Source organism: Protopterus annectens, chromosome 12.part0, assembly GCF_019279795.1.
Source record: "Protopterus annectens isolate FY-2018-M chromosome 12.part0, PAN1.0, whole genome shotgun sequence".
Classification (NCBI taxonomy): domain Eukaryota; kingdom Metazoa; phylum Chordata; order Ceratodontiformes; family Protopteridae; genus Protopterus; species Protopterus annectens.
Window position 1 is genome coordinate 926,118,970 of NC_056746.1, and position 23,145 is coordinate 926,142,114.

Sequence of the window (23,145 nt, forward strand, 5' to 3'; positions counted from 1 at the left end):
GAGTCTGGCTTGGATCTAGGCTGCCTGCCTATCTTTGCATTTTTTATGCACGCTGGTAGTCGGTTGCTCCGACGGCATAGTGTAATTAAATTTCCTACCGAAGTAGTGTCGTGCGAAATCAAAGCGTCTCTTTATAGTTCGCTTATTGAACCTAGCACAAAACCGACAACCAGTGATGTCGTGGTCTGGGCCTAGGCAAGGTATACAACAGGAATGAAAGTCCTTATGAGGTATTCTGCTTTGGGCACCGCGCGGCAAGAAAGACTGAAGAAAATGGCGTCGGATGCCTCTTATATCCCCCCTGGCGCACTAACGTCAGGGAAGAAGCGACAGCAACCAACGCCGGACCAAGACTTTGGAATTCGGGCCGACTGCGGGACCGCCTGACGACAGGATAACCCAAGTGTGATGACTGTAGCAGGGTAACAGGATGAACATCAGGCAGTATGCAAGAGTTCACACAGACAGGACAGCACTAAGGGGACCTCACCTTGCAGTGGGTTCAGCTGTCTTTGTAGATACCACATGGAGAATCTTTTCCATTTTGACAAATAAGATCTCCTAGTGTTAGGTTTCCTGGCCTCCTGCAGGACTATTAGCACGCCCTCGGTGTAAAGGTGTCTGCAAGAGATCAAGATTCCATCATCCACAGAGTTAATTTCAGAGATTCCAGGTGGGGATGGATTAAGGATCCCTTGTCCTGTGTAAGAAGGTCCACTCTCTGAGGTAACTTGTGATGACTGCCCCTGGCTAAATGCAGAAAGAGGGGGAACCAATGCTGTCTTGGCCAAAAGAGAGTCACCAACAAGAGTTTTGGTTTGTCCTGCTGGATTTTTAGTAGGACTTTTCTAGGTAAATATTAAGGGCATGCAGACTCCGGAGTATCATAGGTACGAAGGCCTGACAGATCGTGCATGATGGTCATGTGTAAGCCCTAAGTAGAAAAGGCAGAGCTTGTGGGTGTCCTTATGGGGGAAGACGTCTGCACCTGCACTTTCCTTTCCTGGTTGATGAACCTAAACTGGCATGCAGTGACTCAAGAGAATCAGAAAAATGGCCCCAATGGGGTACTTATCTTTAATTCGAAGATCCGACAACAGGGACAGTGGGAACAGCTGGCGTTCAACTGGCAGCAGAAAAGTTCTGAAGAAAGGTATGTGCAGACGTCACTTTTATGGCCCACACTCCCTTGGCCAATGTCAGACGTCCCACATACATACCAGTGACTAGAAACTTTTGTATACTGGACAGACGTTCAGTAGCTAGCAGAGAATAACCCCCAAGGGTTTGGAATACTGCAACATGAAAATAGAAGGTCATCTAGCCAAAGAGGGCTGTAAATGTCATTCAATTCAGATAGCTTAGATGCTTTAGGCATTAAAAATAGCAACTTTTTGATGGCAAACCTATGAGGAGTGACAGGTGAAACATTCAAGTTGCAGAAAAGAATTAGCCAGCTCAAGGACTGTGCAAACACTTCTAGTGAACAAATTATTTTGCGATCCACAGAGGTAAAGATAAAGGTCCTTTGAACTCTTGATCAGAGAGAGCTTCACAGAAACAATGCTATTACTGAGTCACACTTAGAAGCATGTACAATATACCACAAGCCTTTTGCAGGCCATCTCCTTGGAAAGCATAAATGCACAGGGGGCAGGTATTAAGCCTTAAAGGGAATACACTTTCTTGGCAGCATTATGACTGCACTCAAGATTGAAGTCAAGTTGGGCTGAGCAAACCCAGTGAACAGGAGAGGCACAGGCAACACCTGATAATCAGCCGTGGAGGGGACAAAAAAAACAAGAAATAAACTGAAAAAATATACTTTTAACGCCTCAATCTTCTGTGTAGTTATAATTACTTTCTCTATTTTACTAGTGTTATTCTGACTTTTGTTATAACCAAAAATGATTGATGGGGACAGCCAAAGTAACCCGATTTTGTTTTTAGTCTTTTCTGCTCCCATAGTGCAGTAAATGTCCCTCTGACAAGATACAGCTGGACACAATGTACAGGTCATTTACTTCTATATTTAGTTTCAACAGAGGTGCTGTAAATTACTGACTTCTCTGATTTACCTGAAAACAAGGTTTCTTTAACTTGCTCCCGTTTGTATCAACTACAAGCTACTAACAATCCATTCACAATACACAGTTTCTACTAGCCCTGATTAGTCATCTGTCAACTGACACTTCATAAACCTAGTAAGGCAGTTTCAAACAACTTCTAGTATTCCATACTGCCTGATCTCCCACCCAAAGTGCCACCACTGAACGGATAACAGTGATCTTCAAGGGTCAAAACTATGAGCACGTAATATTTCATTTAGGTATAGTGTTGCAGTATGACTGATTACTGCTGTTCTTCATCTGATGGTTCCTTCAACCAATGACTCTGTGGACAAGAGTTCCACGCATAAATACTTGGAAGTTGATGACCTCAGCAACACTCACATTTAGGATGTAAAACCAGGGGGCTATCAAACAACTAAAAACTACAAAAAATGCAGCACTTCTAGGTCAGAGGTTGAGACAAATCATTTTCAGGAACAATGTGAGATACGAAGAGGAAAAATGCTGGAATTTTCACAATGTATGCATCAGGAAAAGTAGGAGTAATTAAACTAAGACACTGATGGATTTCTGTGAATTAAATTCTACTTAAGCGATACTACTACTACTATACTATCTGCACTGGAGGGTGGAGCTGTCCTTTAACTTGGTCAAAAATTTAAACATTTTGCTAAAAAGCTAGCAGATGCTGCTGACTTGCTTTACTGGCAGACTTACTTAAAGAATGTTAAGACAGCTTTTGGTTATCATCAATAGGAAGAAAAGAAACACTGCAAACAGATATGAAAGTTCAACAGACTGTTTGCTCCTTACAGGTTCAAGCTGTAAGGCAGGTAACAGTAAATGCACCATTAAGCACAAATACAGCAATTTATTTTTAAGAGATGTTTATATGAATACAAAGGAAAATAAAGATCACAAAAATTATACATACTACACAGTGTGCCATAAGTACGCTGTATAAATGAAGAACCACCACAATGGTGTTAACATAAGGAAGCTGAAAAACAATCTGTAACAGAACTGGATTACCTTATGCTGCATTAACAATACACATCTACACAGATCTAAAATGTGTCCAAATTAGTAGATCCAAGTCTCTTCTTAATGTGATTTCTAGTTTTAAGAGGCTTTCAGAAAAAATGGAACATTTGAAGTGCCAGTTTTACAGTCCAGAATGATGAAAATGTTTAGAACGAGGAAAAATATCTATAATACATCAGAATCAGGTTTTAAACTCCTTAAATACCTGACCTTTCTTTTTTGCCTTTTTTTTTTTTTTTTGAGATTGTACAGGTTATGTGCAAAAACTAAGTCTTTCAAAAGTTGACTATAGCACTTTCAAGCTTTTGCTAAATAAACTAAATAAAGCATTTATTACACAGCAGGGCAACACAAAAGGCGAACCATATAGTAAATCTATAATGATTACACGAGACCAATATCATAAGCTTCACCTGATTAGGTCTAAAAGACTGTACAAATATACATTAACTATTCAGAATGAATGTATGAAAAAAATTCTCAAGAACCTTTCCACCAGTGTACTGTACACATTGAACTGGTAGCTCATACCATTGGCCCTAAACTATCATATGAAAAAATGTTTAGAGAAAACTGAACATTTACCCAGGCTGAATATGAATGCAGGAAAAATGCAGATGCCATTTTACTGATCGTTCTTCTGTGCATGTCACTGCAACCAGCTTAAAGTAAAAATGTTTCTGTTGTTTCAATTCAAGTTACCATGCTTGTCACATTAAGTGTCTCAAAAACCCAGGGTTAACCACACATCATAGTAGGGAAAATATTCAGAGGAATATTTAGTGGCTCAGTCACCAAGCCAATCTACAGTTTGAAGGCAGTACCAAGACTTAAAGATATTAGGCTTAGTGGTTCATAACACAGCTGAAAGTACTGGATAGTTATAGGTGTGCAGGTTAAAAGCTGACATTTGTGCAAATAACCTATGCCTGCTGGCTGCTAAGGCCCACGCTAGGTAAACTACCACAGATTTTCTCAGGCAAACTGTCGGACACACCATCAAACTGACCTCCCTCTTCAGCATCAGTTGTGCTGTTTTGCCATTCCATTTTTGTACTGGAGAAAAGTTTATCTACTTTTTCAAAAGAATTTTTCTTCCATTTTGACTGTCCCTCATCGAAATTCAAAGTGATGCCTCTAGTTTCTCTGCGCAGCTTTTTACCAGATCTGCACTGTGATGTATCATCATCTGACCAAGGTTCTTGTTTAATTTTCATAACACTAGCTTCTAAATCTGATGTCTGCAGGGACCCAGAACTACTTTCCAATGAAGATGTTCCATCCTTCCAATTGCTTGACTTTTCTTGAGCCTTGGACTCATTTTTATCGTTTGATTTATTTTCCTCATCTTCACTTTCACAGCCATCTACCAGTTTTGAAGTTTCTACAGAAGACAGTGCCTCTTCCTTTTCCTTTCCGTCAATTACAGTATCAGAGTCAGATGGGTCCTCTTTTGAACCATCTTTGGATATGTTCACCTGTACCTCAGGTGATATGTCATTTGGGATCTTACCTTCCCTCTGAGGCACTGGTCTACCAGACTTCCTGCTGCCAGAATTTACACTACCATCTGATGAACTTTGATCTTCATTTTCCAAACTTACCTTTGGTACAACAGTCTTCCTACTGACATTTCTGGATTCCTTGCCAGTATTTTCATCATGGTTTTCAAAAAACCATTCAGGGTCAAAATCCATATTATGCTGCACTTTATTTAGCTCTTTCATGTTGAAACCAAGCAGTACACTGGGCTTGTACTTCTCACAGTCTCTGATACATTTCTTCCTCTTGTTACTAAAATGGGAAGCTATATCAGATTTCCATAACCACAGACTAGCAGCAAGCTTTTCTATTTCTCCCCTGGAAGGGTATGGTTGCTTGTTGAAATATTTTGTAAGAAATGCTTTTCTTGCTTCATAAGAATCATCTTCATGACCCTTGGGGTCCAGTGACAGTATTACAGGCTCTTCAGTTTTTTCTTGAACAAGAACTGGTGGTTCTTCCCTCTCTTCCTCTACTTTCCTCTTCTTCATCAGTGCCAACTCTACCTGATCTAAACTACGTTTCACTGGTGCAGTTACTGCTGGTGACTGAGTAACTCTAGATGGTGCTGATGTTTTCTCCTGACCGTTTTGAGTCTTCCCAACTCCTCTACAGTGAACAAGGTGCAAAGTTATAGTAGATGCTGTCATATTACTGGTATATACACCCAGGCAGTGGATACATTTGTACGTGAGTTTTTTCTCCACTGGATGTACAGTCTGGATTACCTGATGTCTCTCTCGTAAATGGTGAGCAAGGGCATCAGATATGGGCCCCTTAAGTATTGAAAAACACAAAGGACAAAGTGTTTTGCCCACATCTTTTTTGTAGGGTACTGCAGCTTGAGGTGGGCTCTTCACTGCTGCCTCTGTGATATCCTGAGCTTTAGGCTGTGCCTTTGGAGCAGGTGGTGGTGGTGGAGGAGGTGGATTATTCTGGGCATGATAAGCAACAGATTCAGCTGGAGCATCACGCAAATTGTATGTTGTGACAAGGAGGTGAATATTAGTACGACTACCTTGCTGCAACGTCAAATCAAATGTTAATGTTGAATCTGTTTTAGGCCCAATTTCCTCATCAGTGTGAACCATTCTCATGTGTGCAGCCATTTTTTCAACATCATTGAAGGTGGATCGACAATAGGGACAGGAGAGACCATGTATTAACATATGACTAAGCAACGTATCTGTGGGTAAATAACGATTGCAGTAAAGACATTTACTAGTAAAATTGTGTATCTTCATAATGTAATTGGCAACAGCTGGCACCTTTTCAGCTTTGTGTTCTTTCTCAAAATGGGCACTGTATACATTTTCAGGAAATAACTCGTTGCAGATGGTACATATTTTCCATTTCTGTGTAGAAGAAGTATTTGGGGAAGAAGTTGGAATACTTATTGATTTTGGAGGTGGCTGCTGAACCACTGCTCGTGGAGCACTATGAGAAGGAATTAAAGGAGAAGGATTTATTGGCGATGACTTCATCTGAGCAGCAAGACTTGCAGATGAATTTGCAGCTGGAAGAGCAAATCGAACTGGAGCAGAGGATCTTTGTTCTGGTGTCCCCAAGTTACCATATGGGCGCCCACTGCCATCTGGAAGCAGTTGCTTCATTGTCTGTGATTGTTGAGAAAGGGGAACTGGAGAATTACCCAAAGACATTCTTACTGATGGCTGTCCAACACCATAACCCTGGGGAATACTTTTCACTCTGTAACTGTTTTGCTGAAGATGCACATTAGACATCAAATTCACTCCTGCAGAATTTAATGTAGGCTTTGGTATGCTTAGCCGATTAACCATATGCTGTGAAGACAGAGCTCGGATATTTCCAGAAGGAATAGATCTTTGCGGAACACCTAATGGTTTGTCCTGTAGTTTTGGAGCTATCAACATCAAAGACTTGGATCTTGGAACTACAACATTAGTGTGTCCTATCATAGCAGTCACCTGATACCCTATTCGTTCATGGTCTTCAATTACATGTTGTACTAAAGCTTCATATGACTTGGGCATAAAAAGGCATCTTTTACAATGGATACTGCTCTCATCACGAATACCAGTGCTTAAAGAAACAGCTCCATTCAGTGACTTTTCACTTCCCTTTACTACATAAGGTGCTGCCACATGCTGGAAATGTTCCCTGTAAATGTGTTTTCTCACAATTTCATAGAGAGGATCTCGATAAGTGCACTTCTTGCAGTAATAGACAGCCTGTTCTACACTGTCTGCTGCTGCAGCAGCAGCAGCGGCGGCATGCTTTGCTTTAAGGCTCTCGTGTTTACTTCTATCTTTATAGGCATTCAAGCCTCCTCCATGTGTATTAGCACTAGGAGCATGAAAAATTTTTATGTGCGTTTCCAAAGTCTTCTTATTCCCATTGAATGTACAGTAAGGACAGTTTAAAAGAATTCTGTTTTCAAAGTCTTCATTATGAACATTTCGAAAATGGCTTTTGTATGCAGAAAAAAACTTGGAAGAAAAAGGACAAGCACTGCAGCAGAAAGGCTTTGTACGATATTCCTAAAATATGGAGAGGAGAAAATAAAAGATCAACTACTTAGGTTAAACATTTTTATAATTATCTTTCACATACTGGAAAAATGAACTTTAATGAAAGAAATGAACTCTATCTTTACAAACCTGACTTTTTGTTTGACTTGGGTCCCAGAGACCAACATCCTCCCAAGTAGTGTTCTTTACATAGAAATCATTGGGCTCAAATGATTTAAAGTCCTGTGAACATAAAAAGGGTTGGAAAAAACAATTTAGCATTGTACTTACTAAGAAATTCTGTATTAACTTCACATGAAGCAAAAGCCTTTGCATATGGCTGCCTAACCAGTATCCACATCAGCCTAAGTAGTCCCACACAGACTAAAGAATACACAAGGTAAATTTATTCTCAAGAAGTTTGAGATAATGACGACACCTGAGGCGTACTACTGCCATGTGATCATGTGGCTGACCAGCCAACAGCAGCATTGTTTTCTTGCACTGATCTGGCTTCACTTAAGACAAACTTGGCACCAAGTGCTTTCAGTGTTCTCTACAGCTTCAGTACACACCAAATGATTTTTTGGTAGAAAAAGAATATACACCACAATTACATCCCTGTGTCCAGCACTAACCAAGTACCATGACCAATTAACAATGTTAAAGCAATTAATTTGGAATGGACAAGAGAAGCAGAGGCAATTAAATAAGTCTTGATGGGGGATCTGCTTACTATACACATGACAATTCTTCAAAGCTAAATTCAGAATGAGATATTAGCTACAGACAAATAACCATCAAAACAAAGTAAGAAAGAAGGTCCTTATGGAGTACTTGTCCATCCCTGTATAAATTCTGACTGGCCACGTGCTATGGATAAGGACCAATGTATACTGCACAGCAAGAAAAGATCTGAAGATACTGCCGGACCAAGCACCCTTTATACAACCACAGCCCTCACATTGAAGGGGGTTCTTTGGCTGGAGGCCTGCGAGAGGGTACAGCTCTGGAAGACTGGCACCTGGAATCAGGCTATCTCAAGAGGACTGAAATAGTGAATAATACAATGTTCATCCTAGGGAAGATGCTCTACCAGTTGCACATCATTTACTTACTCCTTCATGCACTCATTTCACTCACGGCTGCAGCCTAATTGGCAAGTAATGGAAATAAAATAGGTGATAGCCTTGAATGGGATGCCAATCCACTGCAGGACCCACTCATACCACCCCCCTACACAAACACCAAAGGGGTACTTTTACCAATCCAAGAAGATGAAAGCCTACTGTAGAAACCAGTTAAGGTGTTTTTTCCAATGCCTGATTTACTGGGGATGACTGAAACCTGGACAAGTGAGACAAATTATTATGGAACAGTTACATCTGCCTAATAAAGAAGGTGCTAATATACCTAACCCATCTATTTATGCCACTCTTAAGTGCATTAAACATTCTACTGCTCTTCAATGCCTCAACAAGTTCTCTCCACCACCCATTTGGACAGTGTTCTTAATTGGTTCCCCCCTCCCACACGGAGTACATTCATAGAGCTGTGAGTAGCTCGTCCCTATTATGTAATACTTGTAGCCCCTCTATCCCTCCATCGTCATTCCTGCTCAGGGTGTCCCTTCATCTCTCTTATACATGACCTGCACCCATAAAAATGGGTTTCTCACTTTTTTTCCTGATCTAGTAAGAGATGCTACAACTCCTCTAATGTCTGGTAATACCTTTTCCCTACCATTCCATGCATATTTTCACTGGACTACCTCTGGACTCACCTGACCAACATTTAATAAAATGGCAGCACTACTACTCTGTTTCTGAAATATATTCTGAGAGGACCCACACTAGCACAGTGTCTGTTATTACCACTGACCTCTCACTCTGTTCCTGATGATCCAAGCATCATTAACACCCATCTAAGATCCTTTTCCTGCTCTGTTGCGATCTCTTTCCTGACAAATGGTCTGAAAATTCACAAAGGGGTTCTTGTGGATTAAATGCAGTTTTTGTACTAACACCAAACTGTCTTTCAAAATTCATCCCCGGTCTTTTCTGCCCCATCTGCCAGCTGTGCACCAATCTATGTCATTAGTGAACAGGCCGCTACTATCTCCTGATCCTCAGATAAGTGTCCTGAAACAAAATCATGAAGAGTAGCAGCTCCTGGAAATATGTTTTTTGTTTGTTTTTCGGCTTTCGCCACAGCGGAACTCTGGTCCACTGATTGGCAGTGGATTTTTACAGCGTCAAGTTACCAACCCGATGCCCAACCTTCAGGGAAGGCACACCCATTCAAGCACGCACCTACCTGCATGTTTTTAAATGTCACTTGACTGCAGGGAGGGCATGCAGACTATACCAAAGAATATTCCACCAGTCACTTTTATTCCTGGCGTCAACCCGCTCAAACTACTCAGTATACCCTACCCTTTAAAACATGCAACAATCTAGTTCTTCATTCCTGGTTCTACCTCCATCAACTCTCATTTTTTTCTAGCATCTGCCTGTGGGGGACAGTCTAAAGTCTTTGTGAAATCCAAGCAGACTGCACCTACAGGAACCTCCAATATCAGGCTCTACTGCAACCTAATATAAACATTGGATTAGGTCTGACTGACTGCTTCTTGTGGATGTCATGAACACCAAGGAAGGAAATAAAAACACCTCCTGTCTCCATATCTAAAACTACGGACTCTTACAAGTTAAGTTGGATAGGTGCTGTGGTCTCTGGGACATAGGTTAGAATAAAGAAATGAGAGAAGAAGCCGCCCTGGTAACCCTAGTTGCCCTTCCACTCAATAAGAAATTTGCTGAGGGTCCATACCTTCTGAAAGACCGATTCATTATAATCCATACGACTCCTGGCTGCATAAATAACATATACCATGTAGGATGCATATATACACTGTGGCTCAAAATTCATCTTTCTTGTATAAAGAGTGATCAAGGCACTTGGTTGTGGGGACAAAGCAGCTACAGATCCAGTCAACAGTGCACTTTATTAAAGGCCTCATTACTCTTCACTTTCTTGGAAATGTCCTCAGTTTCCTTCCCAAGGCACTGTGAAGTGGAGGAAGAGAAGCAGCTCCTTCTCAGTCTAGCATGGGATGACAATAACCTAAGCTTCTACAATACAAACGACAATTCCATTCAGACAGACAAATGAACAGGTATCCAGCAATGAGTTCTCAGTAATAAGGGGAACATACACCAGAGAGAAAACCCTCAGTCACGAGATGCAGTCCATGTTGCCTCTTGTACCTGTGAAAGCAGCTCATACAGCCAACTACATGATGGACATTAACTCTTGGGCCACCAGAGGGCCCAAAAGGCAAAGAGCTCGTGGAAGTCTACTCCACTCCAGAAGGTATATCATGCATGACCTGGAAAAGGAAGTAGGAAGCAAAGAAAAAGATCACCTTCATCTTGAGTGCAACAATTCTGGCAAAGGGGAATAGTTCAACTATTTGAAATGGCCCAGGTCAGGTGCTCTCTCTCTATAGCTTAACACAGATAAAGTAATGTGGACAACATGGCAAGCACTCCCCAATTCCACCTTGAGAGTGAATTTGGCAAAAGATGGGAATTATCGATGTCTAGGCTCTAATTTCCTTAGTTTTTTATGCTGAGTCTGCACACATCTGGCATTACATGAAGGTCCTTCCAGCTCATTTGCTATGCTGGGAATCCTCTCAAACTATCAAACTACCACCATAAAAGGACTGCATCATTCCTCAAGCTTTTCCCTTAATTTTCTGTGGGTTCCTGGTTTAAAGCTGAAGCTCTGGCACTTACAGCAATGCTTCATATCATCCTCAACATCCACGCAGTAGGAGGTGCTGGCATGGTTCTCTGCCTTGTAATCTTGCATCCTCAGGATCATTTTGAATGTTCTGACATTTTAAGATTTAAATTAGTAATGTTCCACAGTAAACATTAGGTCTGATATTCAAAGTGTGATACGTGAAATTAATGGTAGAGGGACTGAGTGCACTTTTTCGCAGCTGGTGTATGAGCTCACTGCATGCACGAGAGGAAGGTTGATATGTTCCTGAGTTTTGGACAGAAAATTCAAAAAATGCTCTGAAATGAAGCATGAAAAATCAGTTCTGAACAGCCAAATACTGGAGAAAGTCTCCGAATTTAGACGTTATGATAAGAAGTTAACTGCCTCTTCACATGCCAAAAAAAAAAAAAAAAAGCCACAGTGCAGAAAGTCGGTCAATAAGGGGATACAGGATACTTCATCATCACAGTCACATTTTTTGAGAAACCACTGACTGTACTCTGCCCCTTGGGAGACGTTTCTATTCATTTAGCTACTGGTTTGCAAAATTTACCTGACATCATGTAACCATGAGATATGGGGTATAATTCAGTTTATGTGGATACATCATCCATTTCCCTGTCTTCGAGGTGATGCTGTCTGACAGTATATATGGGAACAAGATATTCTATACTAGAGCAGACTAGTAAATTTTAATTAACCAGGTCCCACACAAACACTCGACTAGCCATGTGCTTCCCATGCTCACAATTATCATCACTACATACTTGCTGAATTGAGGACTGACACTTTCTGCAATTTGAAAGTTAGCATTACATGGGTGTGTGTGAGGTGGGGAAGGGGGAGGGGTAGCCCTGTGCTGGGGGGGGGATTTCTTTTAAGTTTTTCCCCCCATTGTGCTGGTGCATTTGATGGTTTGTAGGAATGTTTGATAACATGAGATTTCATTGGGTAGGGCATGTGGTTGGGATATCTGTTACCAGAGACTGGGATGTGCATTGTCTGTAATGTCCTTGTACGATGCCTGGTTAGTGCTAAGGTGCTCTTGGCGATCATCCGCCCCTTGTATAAATAAAAGCACAGGTTATTTTGGCGACCTTATCCTTCATTTACCTCCCCTACTGTTGTTGAACAGCTGTTGTGTGTGTGTACTTTTCGATCTGGGAGGTCTTATCAAGAACAAGACTCACTAGTTACTTGTTCAGCAATGCTCCAATAATGTGGCCAATTAGTTATTCATTTACTATTTGTTCATTGGGTAAGTGGACTGGTTTGTTGACCCTTTTCAGCAATGACATGTGCTCAAAAGAGCAGAAAAATACACAATGGTCTTTCAATCGACAATCCATCCATCCTCAACCCTTTTCCCCATTTTGCACATGGGGGTTGGGGTGTCACTTCAACAGTGACAAGCATCTCAAGCAAAGATTTACACCGCTGGGTGGCTAGCTGTATTTCATACGTACCACTCACTCGCACACACACATTTGCACCTACAGCCAATTTAGTGTGTTCAATCCACCTACTGCATGCCTTTGGAAAGTGGGAGGAAACCGGAACACCCACAGGAAACCCACACGATCCCAGGGAGGACATGCAGACTCCACACAGAAGGCACCCCAACCAAGAAATGAACCAAAGAACCTCTTGCTGTGAGGCAACGTTAACTGCTGCAGCACCACCACAGCTGCCCACACTACTGTGACTACACTTTCAATCAACACAATGTTACATACACAAAACCAACAATTTTCAATTAAAAAAAATTCCATCAACAATGTTATACACAAAATGAGTACATAGCAAAATTCAGAAGACACAAAATTGAATGCAGAATGACTGGATCTTTTACTGATACTGAGTGCACTGAAAAAAATAAACACAAAATGCAAGCTGAAATGTGCATAAAATACAGTTCTGTCATACATAAATATCCATGCACTTATACATACATGTGAAATACCTGGGTATAAGATGCCATATTAAGAGGCTGAGAAATTTTTTTTAAATGCATATATTATATAGAAAGATAGAGTCTCCGTTATAATAATGGTTAGTGCATCTTTGAAGCTTTTAATGGTTTCTAGATTTTCAGTGTCTCTAGGCAGGTGGCTCCAGGTAGCAGGTCCTAGACTACAGAATGCTTTCTCACTTATGGCAATTATAAATGGAAGGTGTAGTAGAGTGAAACTATTGTCTTGTGTACTTTTGAGCACATAAGTGTTGTCATGTAAAGGTAGTTTCACTCAAATGGGGGCAGTGACCGTGTTTTATCATCATGTAAATTAGAGTACTTAGGAAAAAAAGTGGCCGTTATGAGAGCCATTTAGAATTTTTTAGCAAACTGTAATGGCGCTACTAGAATGACCTGTCAGATTTTATTCTCAGCAGTGTGTATTCTGCAAGTACTGGGGGCTGAATTCATAACAAGAAAAAGAAAGACCACAGTCAAGTTTGGGTGTTGAAACATTTTTAGCAATAGCCCTGCAAGCAGCAAGTGACAGGTGACTGATCCTCTAACTATTTTAATTCAGCAAGAAGTTTATTAGTTACAAAATCTCTGTGTATGGTAAAGGAAAGAGCAAACTTGAGTATTAGGCCTAGGCACCTCTGTTCAGTGACATGAGGTATTCTGACACCATTCAGACCTGTTAAGAAAACTGGAAGACTAGTGGGTAAATCTCTTGGCTGAGGCAGAGATCATTACATTGGTTTTCTTGGGGGTTAACTATTAGTTTGCTAGTAGTGGATCAGGTGCATAACTGATTGAAACTGTCCTGTAACTTGGTTTGCCAGTTAGAGTGTCTAGTAATGGACTGCAAGAGCAGCATATCATCTGTACACATTTTCAATTTAAAATTAAGTAATTCTTGGGGAAGATCATTAACAAAGAGAAAACAGGACATAGCACAAACTCTTATGGTACACCTGTATAGCTACAAGCTACCTAAAAGACACAGCATTCCATCTCCAAAGCTGACTCTTTTGACTTTAAGAAGGGTATGGTTGACTTTCAAAAGCCCTTGTCATGTCAACAAACAGACGTGCAGTAATAAGTCTCGCGCTCAGGTTGCAATAAATGGCATCAGCAGCTATTACCAGGGCAGTAAAGGTACTGAAGGCACTGCAAAAGCTATGAGGTGCATCACATAAACAGGCCGTAACTGTTAATGTGCTTAAGTAGTTGTTTGTATAAAAATGTTTCAAATATTTTGGGAAAAAGAGGACAAAGAGTAGAAATAGGGTTATAATCCTTCAATCCTTTAGAAGTGACTTAAGGTAGAGGAATTATATAACTGCATGCTTGAATACCAGTGTGACACTAAGGTTTGAGAGAGGTTAAAAACATGAGTAAGGGGTGTAGTGCTTTTTCAGATGAAAGCCTTAGGAAGGTGGGATGAAGTTTGCTGGATTTAGATCCTGAATTGTTGCGTTTGGGAAGGGACAGTGTTTTACTGAAATTTCAGAGAAGTGAAATACTGCTGCATAAAAGGCTAGAGGGTATAGATCAGGGAAAGAAGGTTATTATCTTTTATTGGGGAGGGTGGGTAAACTGTTGGAAAGGCTTTAGTTATGTCAGTTATAGAGGACTGCAAAAAGTTAGCATAATCATAAGCAAAGGTGGAATGATTCAATGCTAAGGGTTCATTATTGGCAGATGAAGTTATTTCATGTTAAAAGAGTTTTTACTTTCCAAAACTGACTGGGTCAAGAACTGTTTGCATCCGGTTTCCAAGGTAAAAGCCTTTTGCAGTACTTGCTACAGTTCTTGTTTCTTTCCTTAAACTCAAACATTTGGTGGTGTACTTTTGGTGTTCCTTTTCCAGTTCCTCTAGGATAAATCTCTGGCTTTAATTTTGTTTCTAATATCCACTGAAAGCCATGGTGGCAACACTGGGATCTAAGCCTTCTTTTTGTAAGGGAAGTACAGTGTATCCTGAATTGTGTCATTTGGTTCAGACATGGCATACACGGGAATCCAATCTTTAGCACTGAGTAGGGGTGTTGATCTTTGGTAGAGTATCAGGAAAAGATTATCTTTCAATTATTTGAGGAGGTTTTTTATATGTTCTGAATGACTAAATGGATTTAATAGGTGAGTGATCACTCAGTACTGGGATGTTATTTAATTGTGAAGGTGCCTATTTTGTATGTTAGTTATTACGTCAAGTGTGGAGATGGACAGCTCTTGTACTGGTTCGAGTAGGAGCTTGTATTATTGGGCCAGGCTAAAATGCTGCAACATTTTGTTCAGTGGCACAGAGTTTCTCCGAACAGCACTGATATTGAAATCACCTAGAATAAAATAACTTGTGAATGACTTTAAGGAACATACATTGTGGAGTTTTATGTTAAAGACAGAGTGGATAGGGGATGTAAACTGTAGCAATCCACATGAGTATGCCTATTTAATGGGATGTGAGAGAGTACCCAAGAAGACTGTTGTCAGCTGCAGTAAGAGAATTAGTGAAATCCACAACTGTAATTGATGTATTCCTTTTTGATTAGGATTGAAGCACCAGCACCAGATCTAGGGCCTGATAGTTTGTCATGTATATATATATATATATATATATATATATATATATATATATATATATATATATATACATACATACATATATATATATATATACATACTAACTAACAGTAACTATAATTCTCACAAGTTCTATCAGAAAAACATAGATCTAATGATGGACAGACCAAAAATTTGAGGCAAAATTAGGAACATTTCAGAGGAGTGATTATAAATTCCCCCAGAAGCAGAAATTTTTTTTTCTTGTTTATCGACACACAACTGAAATAAATTATCATCTCTAAACATTTAAGCACCGAGTAACACAATGACCTATCAACCATTAAAGAGCAGCTGCTAACACAAACCTACTAATGTGAATGCTTTTACGCTAGTGATCTGGATTGGCTGACAGCTGCAACTTTGTACAACTAGCTGGCAACTGCAAATGCACAATTTAATAAGGGGGCTGCATAGTTCTGAAAGGGTTAAATGATCACATCCATCTTCAGTAACTTTCACTGCCTTTTACTATTTTAAAAATGCTGCCTACTACATTTTTATTTAATTATTTATTTACATTTATTGACCGGGAGAGTCCGACTAGACACAGGTATGTTTTCAGCGAAGGCCCAGGAAGAAAAGCTACACATTAAGTATTACATACATCATACAATTAAAAAAACATAGCATTTAAAATAGACAATTAGTCCAGCTGAGGATGCAAGACAAGAATAAAACATAGATGTAAAACAGCTTTAGAACATAGTACAATTTTAAAATATGGTGACATATACTAAACATGGTTACAAATGTAGTTGAGATTCATCAGTGAATAACTGATACAATCAGTTTTTGAGATACATAACAGCCATTAGCAGTTGTTGCTACAAGAAGTTAGTACTATGTGGTAGGTAGCTGGGAACATGAGTAGCCAAGCTTGCTAAGAGTAGGTTGTTGATAGGGAGCCAAGAGAGGGAGTGGATGGTATTGGGGGGGGGGGATTGCAAGGGCATATCTGGCAAGTTTGTAAGTGTGATTTTAGTAAGGATTTGAAGTGGGTGCAAAAAGTTACAGAGGTAATTGAGGATCGGAGGGAGTTCCAGAGTTTGGCTATAGTGCAGGAGAATAATACTTCTCCAGTAGAGTTATTGGCTCTTGTGACCTGTAGGAGGTTTTTGTGGCTGGATCTTAGTGGGCTCGTGGTTATGTAGGGTTGGAGTAGATTCTGGAGAGATGGGACTTTTAGTGGTTGGTTTATTAGTTTGTGGGCGAGTGCGAGTTGGTACCACTGAAGGAGGTGGTGGAGCTCTAGCCAGCCCAGTTCTGCTAGTGAGAGACAGTGGTGAGTATGGTAGGAAGCCCCAGTGGCGAATTTGGCGATTTTATTGTAGCAGGTTTCAAGCTCATTTAGGTCGCATTGTCTAAGGTTAGTAAACATCGGAGAGGCGTAGAGTAGGGAAGAGATAAGATGAGAATTTGCTACTGAAATGTTAGCTGCTTTGGTAAGTAGTTGCTGATTTCTATACAATGGTCCTAGTTTTTTGTGCACTTTTTAATGGTCATGGAAATGTGAATGTCAAAGTTCAGTTTATTGTCTATTTCTACTCCTAGTAATTTGGTGTGTTCTGTAGGATGGATGGTGGTGTTGTCTTTTGCTGTGATGTTAAAGTGAGAGCTGTCTAGGGTAAGTTTGGTGGGTTGGAAGATTAGTCATTTTGTTTTACGTCCATAAAAGGCAAAAAGAAAAAAAAAATACTGCACTTATCCCTCATAAAAATTGCAACTATATTTGTAGTTCAGTAACTTTCACTGCCTTCTATTACTGCAGTATTTTAAGATGCTGCTTAGCTATTTTTGTATTTGACAGAGAAGTCCAAAATTTACTCAGTCAATTTTCTGTTCAAGTGCTTGAAAGGCAGTTTCACTCTAAATATATTACTCAATAATGCTAAGTATGTATAATTAAAAATATATATAAGAGGTACCAAAATCCTTTTTATTTATATGTTACTGGCTTCAATTTTCAGTCAGTATTCACCATACATCAGGTAGGGACAAAACCTTAAGCATGAGCAAAACGAACAGGAGGACAAATTGCATTTCTGTTTTAATAGGTCTGTGTGTCTATTTTTGTTAATAATTTTGGGAAACAGCACATCAACATCCCATTAGCATACGCATGGCACTTGTGGCTAAACCTGTGCATCTTACATAATGCTTTCAGTTAATTTCAATTACAAGACTGGTTGCAGTAAGGCATTACACATTTGGCATCTAACAAACTTCATCAAACCAGTACTACTCCAACAGATCCTATTATGTACCACATCTCCCAGTCTCCTCATATCTCATTTGCCATATCACAGTTCAGGAGATCCCAGGTGCTTGGGAGTTGTTTTCTTTTTTTTTTAACTTTCATCACAATTTTGTCTAATTCCAAGTCAAATCTTTCCTTTCCTGGCACGACTTTAGTGTTTCTAGCGAAATTAGGTTGTTTCTATTAACCTCCCTTGCTCCTGGGTTAGGCAACTGTTCTGTTTTGGTGCTTTCAATTCTTTTTCTGTGTAATGATTAAGACAGAGTAATTATTATTGTGAAGCTGCATACCTCTGGTTAGCTTTACATTGTACTACTGTGCCGTGTTTGCTTCCTTTATCAAAGACTTCTGGGGTAAAAAAAAGCCTGAAGTTTGGGCACAAAATCTACCCCCCCCCGGATGGGTACTTCTTGTGTATGACTTACCACCCACATGCATTTTTATGTAGAGTGCAACATTTGTAAAGAGTTTGGGTCTAGAGCGGAATAAGACGGGATGAAAAAATAAGTTAATCCTTAAGGGCTCGATACCAAAGACTCAGTCGGGTGTTGGATCCCAAAGTGCAGAAAACAGTGTGTGAGGAAGCTAAGGTCTTCCCTCTTCTAGGTGCGCCTACAAGAGATTTCCATTCCAGAGACCAGATTAGTGCCAAGGATGGGTTCCAAGCAACCTTCTACATCACGGATTTCCCCAACTGCAGGTTAATAAGGTGTAGAATTTCTCCTAGAGAAAATTAAATTGTAAAAGCTATCCTGGGATCAAGGGTCCATATCCATTGTCTTCCCATTTAGTCCCTTCCCCCAGGTCACTTGTCAGTGCCCCCCCTGTAGTAGTCAATCTGGAGTGACAGAAAATTATGAGGACTCTTGTCAAGCCTCAGACTAAGATGGGCATCATCTTTTACTCCCTCAATTTTCAGGGTGACAAGAGATGGTCCCAGTCCACTATCATTTCTGTTGCTCCCAAACAGGACCCATATTGGTGTCTGTTGACACTGAGTTGACAGTTCACCCACAACTCCTTATTCTGTTGATATCATTTCTTTAGTGCTGCTATTCCCTTCCACAATGGTGTCCTTAGTGCCAACATGATTGGCATCAAAGGTCACTAGGGCCTAGGTCTTTCCACTGACTGGTCACTGCATATCTTAGCACCTATGACATCAACAGTGTAGCATTTGAGGCTTCAGGTCCAAAGCTATTCTTGGTACAGATGTTTTAATATACAGACATGGGCTGGGAGACTCAGTACAGGGCTAGTCACTGATGAGCCCTCTATATCACGAGTATCTTTGGCACTAGGAACTTCAACGTTGGCCCTTAAGTGATATGTTACAGCTCAGAGTCAACTTTCCTTATTAGTAGACAATCCCTAGTTGACTGTGTCAACATCAGTTCTTCCTCAGGATATTCACATATCTGAAACCTTGGCCCTCTCACCTTCTCCCAACAACAGGCAGCAGGACTGAATGTCACAGACAGCAAGCAGGATCCCACTTAAGATTCCTCTCCCTCACACACAGACAAGCCCCCCTCAAAGTTTACCCAAGAAAGGGGGATGTAAAAGGAAAGCTTGGGTGCCCCTACAAAAACCTACACCCCAGATACAGGTTAAGACAAGGGGGCCAGTTCTACAAGTATCAAGTCCTGAAGATCCCAAATTCATGGACAGCCTTAACAAGGATGAGTCAGTAAGGGTCTTGGTCAGCTAACATGGTCTCCCTTGGCAAAGAGATTATACAGAAGGCTTTCTGCTATGATATTTTGTGTGGTCCCTCTCTCCAACAAGTTGTGCCATTTAGTCAAGTGGAGGATTTGGCAGGAAGATTGACATGGTAGCAACTATGCCTTGGAAACTGGGCATCTTCCTACATACAAGTGTTGGGATTAAACCTACCGTAGCCAACTCTAATGTAGGGGTTGCTGCCCCTAAAAAAGCCCTCAAAAGAGAAAGCTAGTAATTCATCCCCTAACAAAGAGCTACAGATACTGAATCAGTTTTCAGAGCATGTTTATGAGTCGGGTAACGTTTCCATTTAGACCTTTAATTACCGGACTCACATGATTTACTTTCAGTGGAATATAGCAGAGCAGGTATTTGAGAGCCACTAAAGATGCAAAATGCACCAACCTAATCTGGAGAGATGAGAAGATGCAGTGCACTGTGGGAGCAGGCAGAAGTTTAGAGCAGAGGGAAATCCATTAGAAACTGAGTGATTATCGCCTAATGGAAACTAATCATATAACCAAAGTGGATGGACATTTATCATGAAAACATACTAACTGTAGATGCTGGAGGACATTCATTGTTGCAGTGCTCAGAGATCAACCTTGCCTTGACTACAGCCAGCTCGACTATTAGTGCTGTACCTTACCCCTCTGCGGCCTTGGTAGACTCTTTAGATATTAGGGCATCAGTGTGCTATTCACTGCTCACTTCATTCAATGCAGTCTTCACCAGTGGAAGGCTTCCCAGAGCACTGAATCATTGGAGGGGTGGTGCTGACTGGGTTCTCCAGGACAGCAGAAGTAAACTCTATCCTAGCCCTAGATGCAAGCCCTGAATTATAATGTTTTAAGAAGGTATAGACAAAGGATCAAGTAAATGACTACTAAAACTGACTGGGAATAGACTCCTCTGAGGAATGGTATGGTCGCTGCTGGGGCTCTAGCTGAACGGGCTTTTACATGTTATGCCACTTTTCCCACAGGCAGTTCAGCAACAGCAGATACTCTGAGCAAACCACTTAATCTTATTATTTTACAGGATGTCCTTCAAGGATGCATCTGCAGTCATCACATATGGGTTGTCCTGCCTCAGGCAGTCCTTCGGTCGGCCGGATTCCAAAGTCTGGGTCTGGCCTCGGCTGATGTCGCACTTTCCCCGACGTCAGAGCGTCTGGGGTATAAAAGCATCAGCCGACGCCATTTTCCTCAGTCTTTCTTGCCGTATGGTGCCCGAAGCAGAAGCAGTTCGCAAGTGCTGGTCGTCCAGCTCCTTGTGATTCAGCTACCGAAGACTTCGAAAAAGCTAAGTACCCCGTTGGGGACTCTTTCTTGCCTCAGCCGATGTCAGATAAAGTTAATAATTGTTTAACTTGTGGGAAACAAATACCTCATAAGGATTTCCATTCTACTGCCTCCCCTGCCTAGGCCCAGACCACGACGTCTCGACCTGTTCAGCCCGTGCTTCCTTCAACCGACGAACTCTTAGACGTCAGTCGGAGTTTGCAGGGGAAATCTTTGGGGCTTGTTTTGCTTACAAGATGCCGTCGGAGACTCCGACTTCGCATTTAATTAAGAAACGGAAGGACAAGGACCGACACACGCGGGCCGCGGTTTCGGCTAAAACCACGGTCAGGCCTACCGTGAGTGTCTCGGTCGAAACTGAGTCCTTGGTACTTCCGATTACCGAAACCGCACAACCGACTACCTCTGCCCCGGAGGCCCCGGCCGAGTCGGTTATTGAATTACCTACTGAAATTGGTGTCCAGGAACCTCCCGACACCATTCCTTTAGACAAATCTACTCCTGCACGTGGTGCAGCCACACCTCCTGCATCCATGTCCATTAAGGCTTTCTCTAGGGCTAAAGCTGCTAAACTTTCTAAAGCTTTGCCTCCCAAGGTTACCTCTCAGAGACCCTCTACTGGCTCACAGATTCTTAGCTTAGCAGAGGACCTTATCTCCCTAATTAGAGGTTCTCAACCTCATCCGGACAGGGGATCGCAACCACCTCCAGACAAAAGGCCCAGGGTTGAGCCCTCTGACCCCCACTCCTCAGATGAGTCCTCTGATGGCTCTACTTTGTCAGACCACCAGGAGCAGCATTATTCGGCCTACAAGGATTCTGATGCTGAAGAATCTATTCCCTCGGCCTCCCCTCCTGAAGAGTTTTCCTTTGGAGAGACATTACACTCTATGAGAGAACATTTTCAATGGCAGGGTCAGGAATTCTCTGATTCTAGAAAGAGATTAAGGACCTTTTTACATTTACCTCAGCATAGGCCTTTAGCTATACCTCCCGTTTTGAATGTCATTGATGATGTGCACTCTGATGCTAGTACAACCCCTGACTCTCTCCCTCCTGCTCCTGCCAAACCTGATAGGTACTACAGGGTCCCGGACTCGCATCTACATCTGTACAAGGCCCACTCTGCTGATCCAGAAACTATTTCCCAGGGCCCAAAAGGGGTTGCAGCTGCCACTGCTAGGAACCCTCTACCCTCTGAAAGGGAGTCCAGAGCTTTAGAGAGATGGGGTAAAAAAAGTGTATACTTCTGCAACTCTTTCCATGAGGGCATTAAATTGTCAATTTCATATGATACAGTACCAAGAGTATTTGTTAGATGAATTGCATAAGAAACTGTCTTCTTCTGAACCCCTTGATCGCAAATCCCTTCAGGATCTGGTACATAACTCCCAGCAGGTTAGTAACCATTTCTTGCAGTGTGGTTATGATGCATTGGAAGCTTCATGTAGGTCAGCTATGACAGGTGCAGTCATACGTAGGCATGCCTGGCTGAAGGAACAATCTCTGCCAGACCATGTTAAGGCTAAGCTTTTGGATGCTCCTATGGAAAAGCAAAAATTATTTGGTTCCATGGCTCAAGAGGTCTTAAAGAAATTTGAAGAAAAGGCAAAATCTGTGCAAACAGTCAAAGACTTTCTGCAAGTCCAACCACCGAGATTCAGCAGAAATTGGCCTACTAAGAATTGGTCCTTTCCGGACTCGGACAGATCTCGGAGAGGCAGGAATAGGCGTGCCAGAGGTAGAGGGCAAGCTAGAGGCTCCTACAGAGGCCGCCAATGGCAGCCTCCCAACCAGAGAGGTAGTGCAGGAACTACAGCTGCTACACTAGGACAGACTCAATGACTTTGTTTTGACTCCGCCGACCAGGGCTCAATTAGAAGCACCTTTGGGCGGAAAGCTTTCTTTATTTTCAAAAAATTGGCACAGCATTACAAGGGACACATGGACACTGCAAATAATAGACAAAGGATACAGGTTCCATTTCCACACATTGCCAAAATGAAAAGGCATGCCAGACCTGCCACCAAATCAGAGGGCAGAGGCTTTGAAACAAATTTCCAGCTTAATACAAATGAAAGCTATAGAAAAGGTACCTCTTTCAGAACAAGGCCAAGGATTTTACTCCAGATTATTCCTTGTTCCAAGAAAAGAAAATCAATGGAGGCCTATTCTCGACTTGTCCGCACTGAATACTTACCTCATTGTGCCAAAATTCAAAATGCTGACTCTACAGCAACTCCTTCCCATGCTGGGCAAGGGGTCTTGGCTGGTGACTCTAGACCTCAAGGAGGCATACCTGCATGTCCCTATCAGACAAAGTTGCAGAAGA

General features: G+C 41.4%; 1 protein-coding gene across 1 annotated transcript in view; it reads right to left on the reverse strand.

Moving 5' to 3' along the window:
- Positions 1-2,942: 2,942 nt before the first annotated feature.
- The window catches only part of LOC122816881 (activity dependent neuroprotector homeobox), a gene marked incomplete in the record, with an annotated part of 782,566 nt that continues 762,363 nt past the window's right edge, over positions 2,943-23,145 (reverse strand). Inside the window, 2 exon segments of the mRNA XM_044089956.1 lie at positions 2,943-7,180; positions 7,301-7,393. Coding sequence (XP_043945891.1) covers positions 4,040-7,180; positions 7,301-7,393 — 3,234 coding nt within the window.